Source organism: Sesamum indicum, linkage group LG3 (genome assembly GCF_000512975.1).
Source record: "Sesamum indicum cultivar Zhongzhi No. 13 linkage group LG3, S_indicum_v1.0, whole genome shotgun sequence".
Classification (NCBI taxonomy): domain Eukaryota; kingdom Viridiplantae; phylum Streptophyta; class Magnoliopsida; order Lamiales; family Pedaliaceae; genus Sesamum; species Sesamum indicum.
The window spans coordinates 20,417,638-20,429,345 of NC_026147.1; the positions used below are offsets into that span (position 1 = coordinate 20,417,638).

Sequence of the window (11,708 nt, forward strand, 5' to 3'; positions counted from 1 at the left end):
TAGGAATTTTATAGATCTTGTAATTTTGAATATATAGTATAATGTTATTTTTCTTTTTTAAAAGGTCAATGTTGTCGTGTTATATTCTATGTATAACTAAAGACATAAGTAATGATGAGGTCTAAAAGAGTGGTTTGAGAAGTGTGTTTTCAATAGACTTAAACTGTAATTTTCGTTAAAAATGAATGTTTTCAATGGGATTGGATTAAACAAATAAGTTTTCAAAATGTTGAAATAGTGTAAAACTTGAAAATTGAGTTAATAATACCCGACACCCCAAAATCCCTTTCCTCCCCTTAAACACTTCACTGCCCTTTACTATTCAAGAACTTTCGTCGTCAAAAATTTTGTTCAAATCAGACAACGTCTTGAGATTGATTTATAAGTTTTTCAAAATATCTTATAAGGTATATATAAAAAAATAAGTTTTAGGAATTCATAAGATATTGTAAAGTAGTTATTGAGTTCCACTTTGTAAGAATTTTTTTCTATAGAATCCAAAAGAAGATATTAAGAGGTGAGAGCTTGTAAGTTCCTTAAATAGGTATGAAATAGTTTGTAAAATAGTTTCTTTAGTTTGAATGTATTGATATGGGACCACCCTTTTAAAAATGATTATAAAGCCCCTAAAAATCATGTTAATCGAAGAAATGGCCCTAGATATGCACATTTCACGTTTGTATGACTCAAATTCAAATCAACTCAAATTTGATAATGTACTTGTCTCCTCAATCGTCTAATCAGATTTAAATCGACGGTTCAGAAGGAGTCGTACAAGTCAATAGAGCTTATAAACTCATGCCCTCCAAATACTAGATATAACTTTTTTTCTACATTTGCTATTCTCTTGAACTTCGCCTTAAAAACCGTCATAGGAACTTAAAATTAAGAGGTTAGTAATCAAAGCCTTCCTAGTGTTGTTTTCATCGAGCTTGTGCCCATAGATGAACTTAAGAGAGATTTAGGACCAGAAACCGGATTACTTACCTAAATTCAAACCTTAAACCGCATACTAATTACAAATTTATCAGTACTAACATTTGCTTTATAATCTTATTTTGTTTCAAAATTAGTTCTAACATTTTATATGCATAAAAATATATTTTGCAAAACGTATGAACTTGTAAAATCCGTTAAATAAGTTCAACTAAAATACATGTTTTGTTCCTACTTTGAGAAGAATAGCCAACATCACTTACTACACAATTTTGTGGATGAAATTACACTTTTAGTTCAGTAGAATAAGGAGTTCAAATTTTTAGTTCTCTGCTTTATAAATTTTTAAAATGGTCCCAAAATTGGAAGAATTCAACACAATTTTAAAAATTTTGTAAAACAGAGGACGGAAAGTGTTGAAACCCATCTTATGGGACTAAAAGTGCAAATTTTGCCCGATTTGGTGGGTACAGTCAAACTGAGGCTACACTAGTTACAATCATGTACACAAAAAATATTTCGTCGTAATACTTTGTTCTACGGACATAATATGATCGAGGCGAGTGTATAATCAAACTCAACGTCTTTCTTGAAAAGTGTGATTAGTCATGGAACCTAAAAAACCAACTGTCCTAGTTGATCATTAAATGGAAATGATGGTACATGACATTAATTAAGGAGGTGAAGATTGGTGCAATCAAGATCAGGTGTCTTTAAGTGTTAACTGCTGCATTAATGTATGTATAATGCATTCTATTACCAAGTAGAGTTGGATAGGATCAAACATCTACTCTTGTAAGAAAAGAGTTGGATCCATGTACTAATTGAGAAGCAAACTTCAATTCAATATTTCACAGACATAGCAGAGATGGGTCCTCTCAGTTTCACATTTAAGGCTGTTTCCCTTGTAGATTGTATATATCTGATAGAAAAATTCTTCTGTGACTCGAGTGTGCATGAATCATTTGGCTGTAGGCATCATCCTACACTGGATCATGGTATTAGTATACTGCTGACCATTAGATTATAAAGGGTGGTGTTTCTACGATCCACCTATTTTAATCCAATGGTCTTGGATGGATCGAGAGTGTCAGACACAGTCTCTACTAAAGTAGAGAAACGTATCTCGCGCTCATAGTGCTTCTTCCTAACCCTATAAAACCCTCCCCAAGATTTTAACCATTCTTACAACCAAACCCTCTTTGAGTTTGTCAAACATGATGTCTTTACAAACATCAGAAGGAGTGTTATCCGATTCAAAACAATTGTCAAAGAAAAGAAAATGGGATGATGTTCCAGCAGATGGGATCTCTGAGAAGCCAGAGAAAATCAAGAGCATGAAGCCTATTTCCGACTACAACTCCCAGAATCAGACACCAAGTCCTCTTGAGTGGCAACAGTATCTCGATATAAAGGTGTGTCATCCATTGTCAAACTCTTAATATTCATACTTCCATTTCTTGTGTGAATTCTTACATATAAATTCACACATGGAGATGACTGATAGATATCTCTTGCATACGCAGTCAGGGCAAATGTTCTTCTACAATACAAAGACTAGTAAAAGGGCCTCAAACGATCCAAAGTTGAGCATACATCCATACAATCCAGCTCCCATGAGCTTGGATCTGGAACTCAATCCACCATGCCAATCTCATCAAGTGGTAGACAGCAATAGGAAGCATGGTTTTAGTACAACCTCAATCTATCATCAGAAAGATCATGTTATGATCTCTAGCGCTATTACCAGATCGCCCTCGTGGCTAACGTTTGAAGGGGACCAACAAGAGATGGTAACTGCAGTGTGCAAAAAGTGTTACATGTTGGTGATGATGTGCAAGTCTACCCCTGCATGTCCTAACTGCAAATTCATGCACTCGTTGGATCAAGAAGTCGAGGGATGATGTTATATACCTTGTACTTGCCTCAGCGCCTTCTCTTGAGGATCTGAGAAAGAAAAAGGTTGTCATAAAGAGAGGGAGATGCTTCATAATGTGTAATAAAACAGAGTATGTATAGTTAGTGGCAAATTGTGATAATGAGTTATATGTAAAGGAGAAATAGACTAGTAATTTCTCAATTTGCTTTGCAATGGTGTGTATGAATGACTGGTTTTCTCCCCATCTTGTCGGCCCTCGTTATGTATGAGCGAGTAAGAAGATCGAAATGAAACCGTCTGATTCAATTGTTGTCAGCGGCCATGAAATTGTGATCATCGATCTTTTGTCATCCAGGAGCCAAAGATACAAAAAGAGCTTTGGTTTCTCTTACAAGGAAGCTCGTTATGCGAGTTGCTTTCGTTTATTATTCTAGCTTCACATTGATTATTACAAATGTGCAATGAATTATCCGCATCCACATATTTACTCTTACATATGTCATAAACACATAGAAGACTAATTAACGTTAGCGACCTTCAATCGGGAAAGTATCATATAATCATAGAACTGACATGTCTTTCTTTCAAGTCATATCTAGTCGAACTCAACTCCTAAGTAATTATAAATATACCCCAAATTTGATCTGTCTCATGCATTCAAATCCTTCCGCCTTTTGCATACTTAGTAAGTTAACTAAGGCGCCGATTGGCTAGCTATGGAAGCCATGCGCACCAAAGAGAAAAAGACTTCGCTTCCTACATCCCCGACTGTCTGAACCGTCTTGCTACAATAGATAGGCTAGGACGTCCTTCTTTTAAATTTTGTTGTAATGAAGTAGTACTCCGTAAAATTTAATGTTTTACTCGTTGTAAAAAAAGTAGTACTCTATCTGCTTTGAGTCGATTCTTGTACTAAAATATTCCTTTTATTTTTAAATGTTAATAAACGAATAAGGGTCCACCAAACCTCCTGCTTAGGCACGGACGGCTTTTAAAAAAGAAAAGAAAAAAGAAACCATAGGCACCCTCATGGCAATCTCATCTTAAAGAAAGAGTCTCCTCGACCATATTCTATCCAAACTAAATCTTACATGACATAGATGGAACCATTTTGAAACTCAAATTCATTTGATCTTAAAATTGGGTTAAAAGGTTCATCCTCATTTAGACACTCATTTTCCATATTTTCTCAACATTAATTAGGTTATACTGCAAGAGCAAAAATGCAGAACAGCACAGAAATTAGAAATATCATGAACAACATAAGCTTTTCATGTAAGAGGTTGAAGGACCCTGAATTGGGAAATGTATTATTATACATGTCAACATACATCAAAATGAACAAGAAAACGACAAGGATAGTGGTAATGATGATTCCTTCGTCTTGCTGCAAGAGATTATGGTAATATAAAATGACATTGGTTCCTACTTTTGTTCTTCAATAATCCTTCATATAAGATTTTGGGAATTCCCTCTGTGACTATTTGTTAAGAAGGTTGTGTGATTCATTCCACCTTAAGAACGATCTTCATGAACTCGTAAACAAAGAAGCTTATCGATGCCGAAGGTAATACCTGGAGTACCACAGACAAGGTTTGGGACATACATCAACAAACAGTAGCCATATTGCCAAAAATTAACAAGGAATTGTAATTGCAATATTGCCAAAAATTAACAAGGAATTGTAATTGCAAAAGTTTCATCCTTGTTCAAAATAGCTATGAAGTAAGCACAAGCACCAACCGCAACGCAACAAAATCGTCATGCCAGACATGAACAAGAAACACAATAATTTACTCATTCTAGAATGACAATCCTTATTTCTTCCTAAATTTTCCGTCCGCAACGACCATTCGTAATAGAAGTTGTAATATAATAAAGGCTGCCGAAAGAGGAACTAAAACAGTCATGGGCAGAGGTGATAACTCTGTGCTCGAAATCAAGAATATTCAAGATCAAAAGGAACAGTAAGATAACAGATTTTTTTCTTAACCATACTGATTTAAAATGACTGGGCCAGTAGTGATTTTAGTGATTTTGGTTTAGCCCTAGGTATATTCAAATTCTTGGGAAAGAAGTAAGAAAGACAGGGATAATCCATCTAACATGTCCTTCACTAGGCCTTCCAACATGGGATCAAATATATATTTTGACGTGAAAATGCGAATATGTTTAGATTACTCGATGAGATTGCATTTTATGTTGCTAGTGGTGTCCAATCAATATATTTTTTATTTGATACAAATGATAGACAAATCAAATGTATTCTTTATGAAATTGCAGCTATATGGTAGTAATGTCATATCAAAGTATTATGAGAGGAATGAATATATCATTAGTTCATAAAATTAATATTTGAAATTTTTTCTACATATGTAAATATATATAAAAGTATGATTGAGATGAGAAGGATAGTAAAACTATGGAGAGAACACATATGAACAAGGGTAAATTACAACAACCTATGTTGAGGTTTGGCATAATTACGAACACCCCTCGTTGTTTGAAAAATTATAAATACCCTCCATGATGTTTGATGAAATTATGTAATCCTTGGATGGAGGTATGAAATTGTCAACTACACCCTTACTGTATTTTTTTCTTTTATAAAAAGATCAGACGTAGTGGATGAAAAAATTAAAAAAAAATTATTAAATTTTTTTTTCACTTAGTCAATAAAAAAATAGCTAATTTTAAAAAAAAAAAATTATAATTTTTAGTCCACAATGGCATTTTGGTCAGTTGACCATAAAAAATGAATAAAAACCTAACGGAGACTAACGGAATGGGCTAATTGTTAGACGGCCGTTAAAATCAGGGGGGTATTCATAATTTTCCCAACAACAAGGGGGGTATTTGTAATTATGCCAAATCTCAGGAGAGGTCGTTGTAATTTACCCTATACACAAATATGTTTTTATTTTCGTCATTGTTTTAAAACTGAAAAATTGAAAATGAAACCAAACAAGGTATCAATAGCAGGCCAAAGAGGCTTCAATTTCACTAAAAACTTGAAATCAACTTTTTGCGGGCTTGACTACTGAATTGAATTTTAGGTTTAGTTTTAATTTTTAAATAATTTTTAATCTTCAGCAAGGTTCAGCCAGCTCACATTCTGTGAATGCATGTATTTGCGAGTTGCATATTTTCCAGAATTTATGGTAAGGTACTTTATTTGATGCCTTTTATGTTTATTAATAGTATTAAGTTATAAAGTCATCTTCAAATTACCTTATCTTAAAAAGTTATTTATTTAGCTGTAACCTTCATTTCTCAATTTCAAAGGAAAATGAATAAGTAATCTTAATTTAGTAAAGCCCATGCTTTTCACTGTTCCACAATACTCCATTTGGGTCTTAATTTAGTGATGGAAAGCAAAAGTTATCATAACTAGAACTCCGGACATTATTCTTTTTCTAACAAATAGGACTATCAATTCTAGTAATTTCTTAAAATTTAATTGAATACCATTAAAATAGAAATGAAATAAAATGTATAGATCAATAAAAACCTTTAAAATTTAGATTTATAACATTTTCTCATTCATATTTTCTTTGAACTAAACCAGAAAACATTTCCCTTAATACTTTCCTCACTCAAATATATCCAAATGGAGCACTAAATGATAGAATCCCATTGACCTCTATCTTTTTCCTGCACACTGTTCACGGGCAAAAATCATGTAAACAGTCTAATCAAGTTTGTTCTGCGGCAATGTCTTTTAAGCTATTATGTGGTATATACATCTGATTATGCATGTTGAGAGATATAAAGAAGTACATTTCAAAGTATTACTAAATATTCTTAGGTTTAGTTTTAAGAGAGGAGATGCCTTTACCCGATGCTGCAAAGTAAGAAACAACTTCAGATATTAAAGGCATACCTGTAATAAGCTGGGAATAAGACCTGCATAAAGAGCAGGAACACCACCTCGCTCAACTATTTTGACACAAGTTGCTAATGCACTCAATTTAGATGCCCCGTCTTGCAGTTGGAGCTGCCTTCTCAACACCTCAAACGGGTAGGTAGCAGCTTCTGCACAAGCACCGGCAATAGCACCATGCAATAGAGTTCTCATTGGTCCCAATTCCAGTTGCTCCAAAGCATTCAATTCCTGATCCTGTTGTTTCAGATTCTGAATTCTTTTTCTTCCTTCAGGTGAATGCAAGTAAGCTGATTTCAACATGTCATATACACCATAGAAAACTGCACCTGATGGTGCCATACTTAAAATGGATGGCAATAATCCCTTGTAAAGAGACAAGAACCCTTCATGTCGGACAACATGTTGAAAAGCTCCAATGACACCACCCAATGCTTCTCCACCAGGTGCCACCAGCCTGGTCCGGATCTGAAATGCATATATTAGTCCTGATATTGCAGACCATATAAACCGCAATAAATAAGCGGCATTCTACTTCTATACGAATTCAAGGATAGTTTACTTTCATAAAGAAAAATATATGGAATGACTAATCTATTGGCAATAAGAGTAGGTAATAATCAAAAGCATACTTGTTTCATCCCACCTACCATCCTATGAGGGGGCAAACCCAATTTACCTCCTTTACAGGGCACATCAGAGACAAATTTTCTTAGGCATATTCCGAATAAATCTGATTTGTAATTACTAATGTGATTTCTGGAGAGAAAAAGTGGAATTACTTCCGACTTACTTTCCTTACCTCTTTCTTCTTTCATCCAATTTTAGAAAACCATATTCCTCTATGTTCTCTCCTTGCCTGTCCTTTCCGTCCATTATCCCTCCTTCAAAATTCGAACAAATATCAAAGGTCAATTCTTTAAGTACTATAACTAATTTTCAACTTATTTCCACAAAGAAATATAGTAGCACTAGTGCGCATGGAAGATGAGCTTATTCTCAGAATCAATGTGCATCACAGACTCCCAAATCAACCATTCCCCATTCTCTTTTACAAACAAAGTTGGTTCTACATATAAGATTCCTGTATGCTTTTAGCTAAAAACATGACTCAAAATATAGCAAAACTATAAGATCGCACAAGTTATGAACTGTCGCTCACAGTATCCAGTGGCAAGCAGAGCACAGTAGCTGTAATACCAGCAGCAGCACCAGCAATAAATCTCACAGAATTTGTGGTTTCTTCATCTCCAGATAATTTGAGTAGCTGCTTTCTGTATGTATCATAAGCACAGAAATTGATCGCCTTGAAAGGAGCAGTACGAAGTATGTTCACAAAATTTCCCTTCCAAAAGCCTCTCAAGCCTTGAGTCGTAGCTATTCTGTTAACAAGCTCATATAGGTTCCTCTTCTCACCACGAACTATATATTCCAACTTCAGCCTCTCAAGTGGAGCAACACAAGTTCTGATTAAAGAACAATCATTAGCACAGTGCTGTACTTGGGATACCAACAGAAGTAGTAGGTTCAGTATTCAGAACTTTGTAATGCAAATTCATCACACTAATCTGTTAAGAAGACATAGCTCGAAAAGAACTCGTAAGAAACAAGAAACTAGGCCATTATTTTCTTCCTCTTCACATTATTCAAGTTATTTTCTGAACAAAACTCATAACACACACACTCACATACACACACACATATTCCTAAGAAACTTAGAACCATGCGAAGCAGTCAGCTCAAAGGAGTGAAATAATCGACACAACTAATAGAAGCATCGGTTAACTATCTACCATAATTTTAACAACAAAGAAGACAAACCTTGAAACCATGGCAGCCACAGCCCCGGCCCACAAATGCTTGGTGGTGTTCACCGCCCCCCGGCCCCTTAACCTAACCTTCACCCTTTTACCCGCCTTCACCGCGGCCACGCCAACGGCTTCCTTACTCTCATTACCTCCACTCCCCACCACACATTCAGTTGAATTATTAATCACTCCATCTTTCCCCTTAACTGACAAGCTCAAACACAAAAAATCACCACGCTTTCTCCTCCAGCACACGGGACGACCGTGACCACAAACTTCACCGGAAATTGTATTGACAATTGAAGAAGGAACAGTACTAGCATCCAGGAACAATCCACCGAAACAGAAATTTGAGTTGTTCGGATTATCAGGTAAAACCGGATGAGAATTTTCGAGCCGAACACCAAATCCTGACATTTTGTACGTGGAATACGGTGTTATACACGATTGGGGTGTCAAATAATAGAGATTTTAGTGGTTGAAAATTGAAATTTTTGTAGAAAATGGGGAAGAAAGGAATTGAGAGAGAGGAAATGGCAGCGTCTCAGGGTAGCTTCCATTGCTGGGCAGAGTAACTCTGCAATCAATATCTCAATGTACCCCGGTAACCAATTGATTGTTTATCGCTTTCTTTTTTTGTTATTATTATTTTTGTATTTCTATGTATTCAAGATTTCTCTCTATTTTTCTTTTAATAATTTACTTTATATGTTTATATATGCGTACAATAATAAGTTTTTATTTTTAAATATATTATAAATAAAAATAATTTAAATATATTATTTATACAATAAAAAAAATTAATATATATCATAAATCATTGTTTATAAATAAAAAAATAAATTTTAAATTACAAAATATTTTTGTCTTATTATTTGTATTTTATAATATTTTGTGAAGAGTTACGGCAAAAGAATATTGGTTTGAAATATGAAAATAGATCTTAATTTTTATAAAAGTTAGTAAGACTAGAGTGAAACAAGCATGTAGTATTATACGAAGCAATGTGTGTGTGTAATTTATATTAAATTTATTTTGATTGAATTTTCAAAAAATGATCAAAATTAATAAGTTGTATAGATATTTGAGATCGATAATGTAATTGACTTTAATATTAGCTTTACGTATTCAGCTTATGCTTATTTTTAAATTATTTGTATTTAATGCATGCGATTTTTGCTCACACAATTTTTTAAGTGTGAATCAGAATAAGTATAAAAATTCTTCTAATTATAAACAAACTTATATTGAAAAACATAATAAACCGTAATATAATATCCATCATTTCTAAATATTGACTAAGAGTCACTTGTTAAATCACCTATAGATGGCGTAAATCAAATTAATTGGATTTTTAATTTTAAATTCTATTGCAACTTCTGTTTTAATTATGTAAACATGGCGTATATATATTAATGTTAAAGAAGATGCAACAAGATTTTATTGAATTTTTATTTTTATTAATATTAATAAATAAATTATAATAACTCAATCTATATGCCAATTTCTCAACTAATTCATCAATATGACTAATAACAAATAAATTAACTACAATAACTCATATTCATTCAATGCATCAATACAACTAATAATAATAGATAAACTATAATAACCCACATAAAGTGACAAAAATACACATACTTCTAGTGGAACTCGAACCTTACTGCCTACTACTCTTTAAGGGCCCACCGTGGACTCACTAACTTGTTATGAACTTCCACCATTTGTGAAAAGCAAAACCATAAACTGTTGCGTAAATAAGCAGTCGGACGGGGTAGAACTTGAACCTGCATAGTAGATCAAGGATTAAAATACGAATATGTATCATCTTTGATAGGATTTTACAGGTTATAGATAGAATAAAAGTAAATTATTTTTTCAGGACATACTATCTTTATATTTAATTAAACTATGAATTTGTTAAGTAAATCTCTATATAGAATCATTTTGTTTCTCAGTAATTTCAACAATGAGTACACATGAAGTTTTCAGGAAAAGAGAAACAACTACTAACTGCGCTAATATGTCATATCTATGACATAATCTTTCAGTTGCAAATATCGACACAAACTTGCAACAAAATATTGTTGCAAACTTCTGACCTTGTTTTACAAGGACATCTTCTCGACTAGACTCCCATAAAATTTATCCATGAAAAACTTTCGACATACTTTTGTGACCAATTCTACTATGGTTTTTGCTCATGGGGACTAATTATAACATTGCAAATTTATCAAAGTATTTAGTGCAAATTACAACAAATTTAATTTGTGGCAAATTATCGTTGTAATATATATAAATATATTTATTTATTTTTGTATTGGCTATATCTAGAGTATATATGTATTATTTCCCCTAAACCCTCACCTTTATAAAAGTGTAATAAAACCTATTTTCCTTATTTTGCATCCTTCAAAAGTGTGGCACAGTTGATATATATACTTCAGTAAAAAAGGAAAAAAAAAAAAAGTTTAGTATAATATGCATATTAGTCTCTGATTCAACCATAATGGTGTGATTGGGAGGAAATAATAGGTTAGGAATGAAATGAAAATTTCTAGACTCGTTACAAAATATATATTTGGTATAATTTAGGATTCGAAATAATCATTCACACAAGTATGGGATTAGACATTTATCCTCCCTTTTATCTATGGTTTTAGCTATTTCAAATGGATTGAAAATAGATTTCTTCTTTATATATATTGCTAAATAACTTTTAATAAAATTATAATTACAAGATTTATAGTCATAAAATTATAAAATTATATATTATAATAAATACATTAAATATAATGAATATCAATATAAAAATATTTGGATATATGAAAATATCCAAATGTATATTATCTATATATTACTAATTTATAATTAATTTAAAATTTCAAAACAAATATTTCTTATGGAATGAATTTTTTATTTAATTTTAATTTTATTGTTATTTACCAAACAGATAAATGAGTAATTTAAAAAGTTTTGATCAATTCCTTTTTTTTTTTCATCCCTATTTTTATTTATTTTGTTCCCATCCAAATTCATTCTTACATATCAACTAACCCCTGAATTGCTGTCTATTCCTCTAAATATATTTAAACAAATATTAACAAATTTGGTATATTTATATATACATAAACATAACTTTGTTAGAGAAATAAATTAAATAAAGGAAATAAGATGGTATACCAGGTTCAACCCCCTCACG

At 32.6% G+C, this 11,708-nt stretch overlaps 3 protein-coding genes across 3 annotated transcripts in view; 1 reads left to right on the forward strand and 2 right to left on the reverse strand.

The window, feature by feature from the left end:
* On the forward strand, positions 1,886–3,243 carry LOC105158955. Its single transcript, XM_011075878.2, has 2 exons — positions 1,886–2,351; positions 2,463–3,243. Exons 1-2 carry the CDS (start codon positions 2,154–2,156, stop codon positions 2,838–2,840), a joined length of 576 nt encoding a protein of 191 aa, XP_011074180.1. The 5' UTR covers positions 1,886–2,153; the 3' UTR covers positions 2,841–3,243.
* LOC105158956 (probable mitochondrial adenine nucleotide transporter BTL3) lies at positions 4,070–9,127 on the reverse strand. Its single transcript, XM_011075879.2, has 4 exons — positions 8,520–9,127; positions 7,861–8,164; positions 6,699–7,166; positions 4,070–4,389 (listed from the first exon to the last, which is right to left on the reverse strand). Exons 1-4 carry the CDS (start codon positions 8,921–8,923, stop codon positions 4,321–4,323), a joined length of 1,245 nt encoding a protein of 414 aa, XP_011074181.1. The 5' UTR covers positions 8,924–9,127; the 3' UTR covers positions 4,070–4,320.
* The window catches only part of LOC105158957 (signal peptidase complex-like protein DTM1), a 4,340-nt gene continuing 2,642 nt past the window's right edge, over positions 10,011–11,708 (reverse strand). Inside the window, exon 2 of the mRNA XM_011075880.2 lies at positions 10,011–10,293. Coding sequence (XP_011074182.1) covers positions 10,206–10,293 — 88 coding nt within the window. The 3' untranslated portion in view covers positions 10,011–10,205. The remainder of the gene's footprint in view (positions 10,294–11,708) is intronic.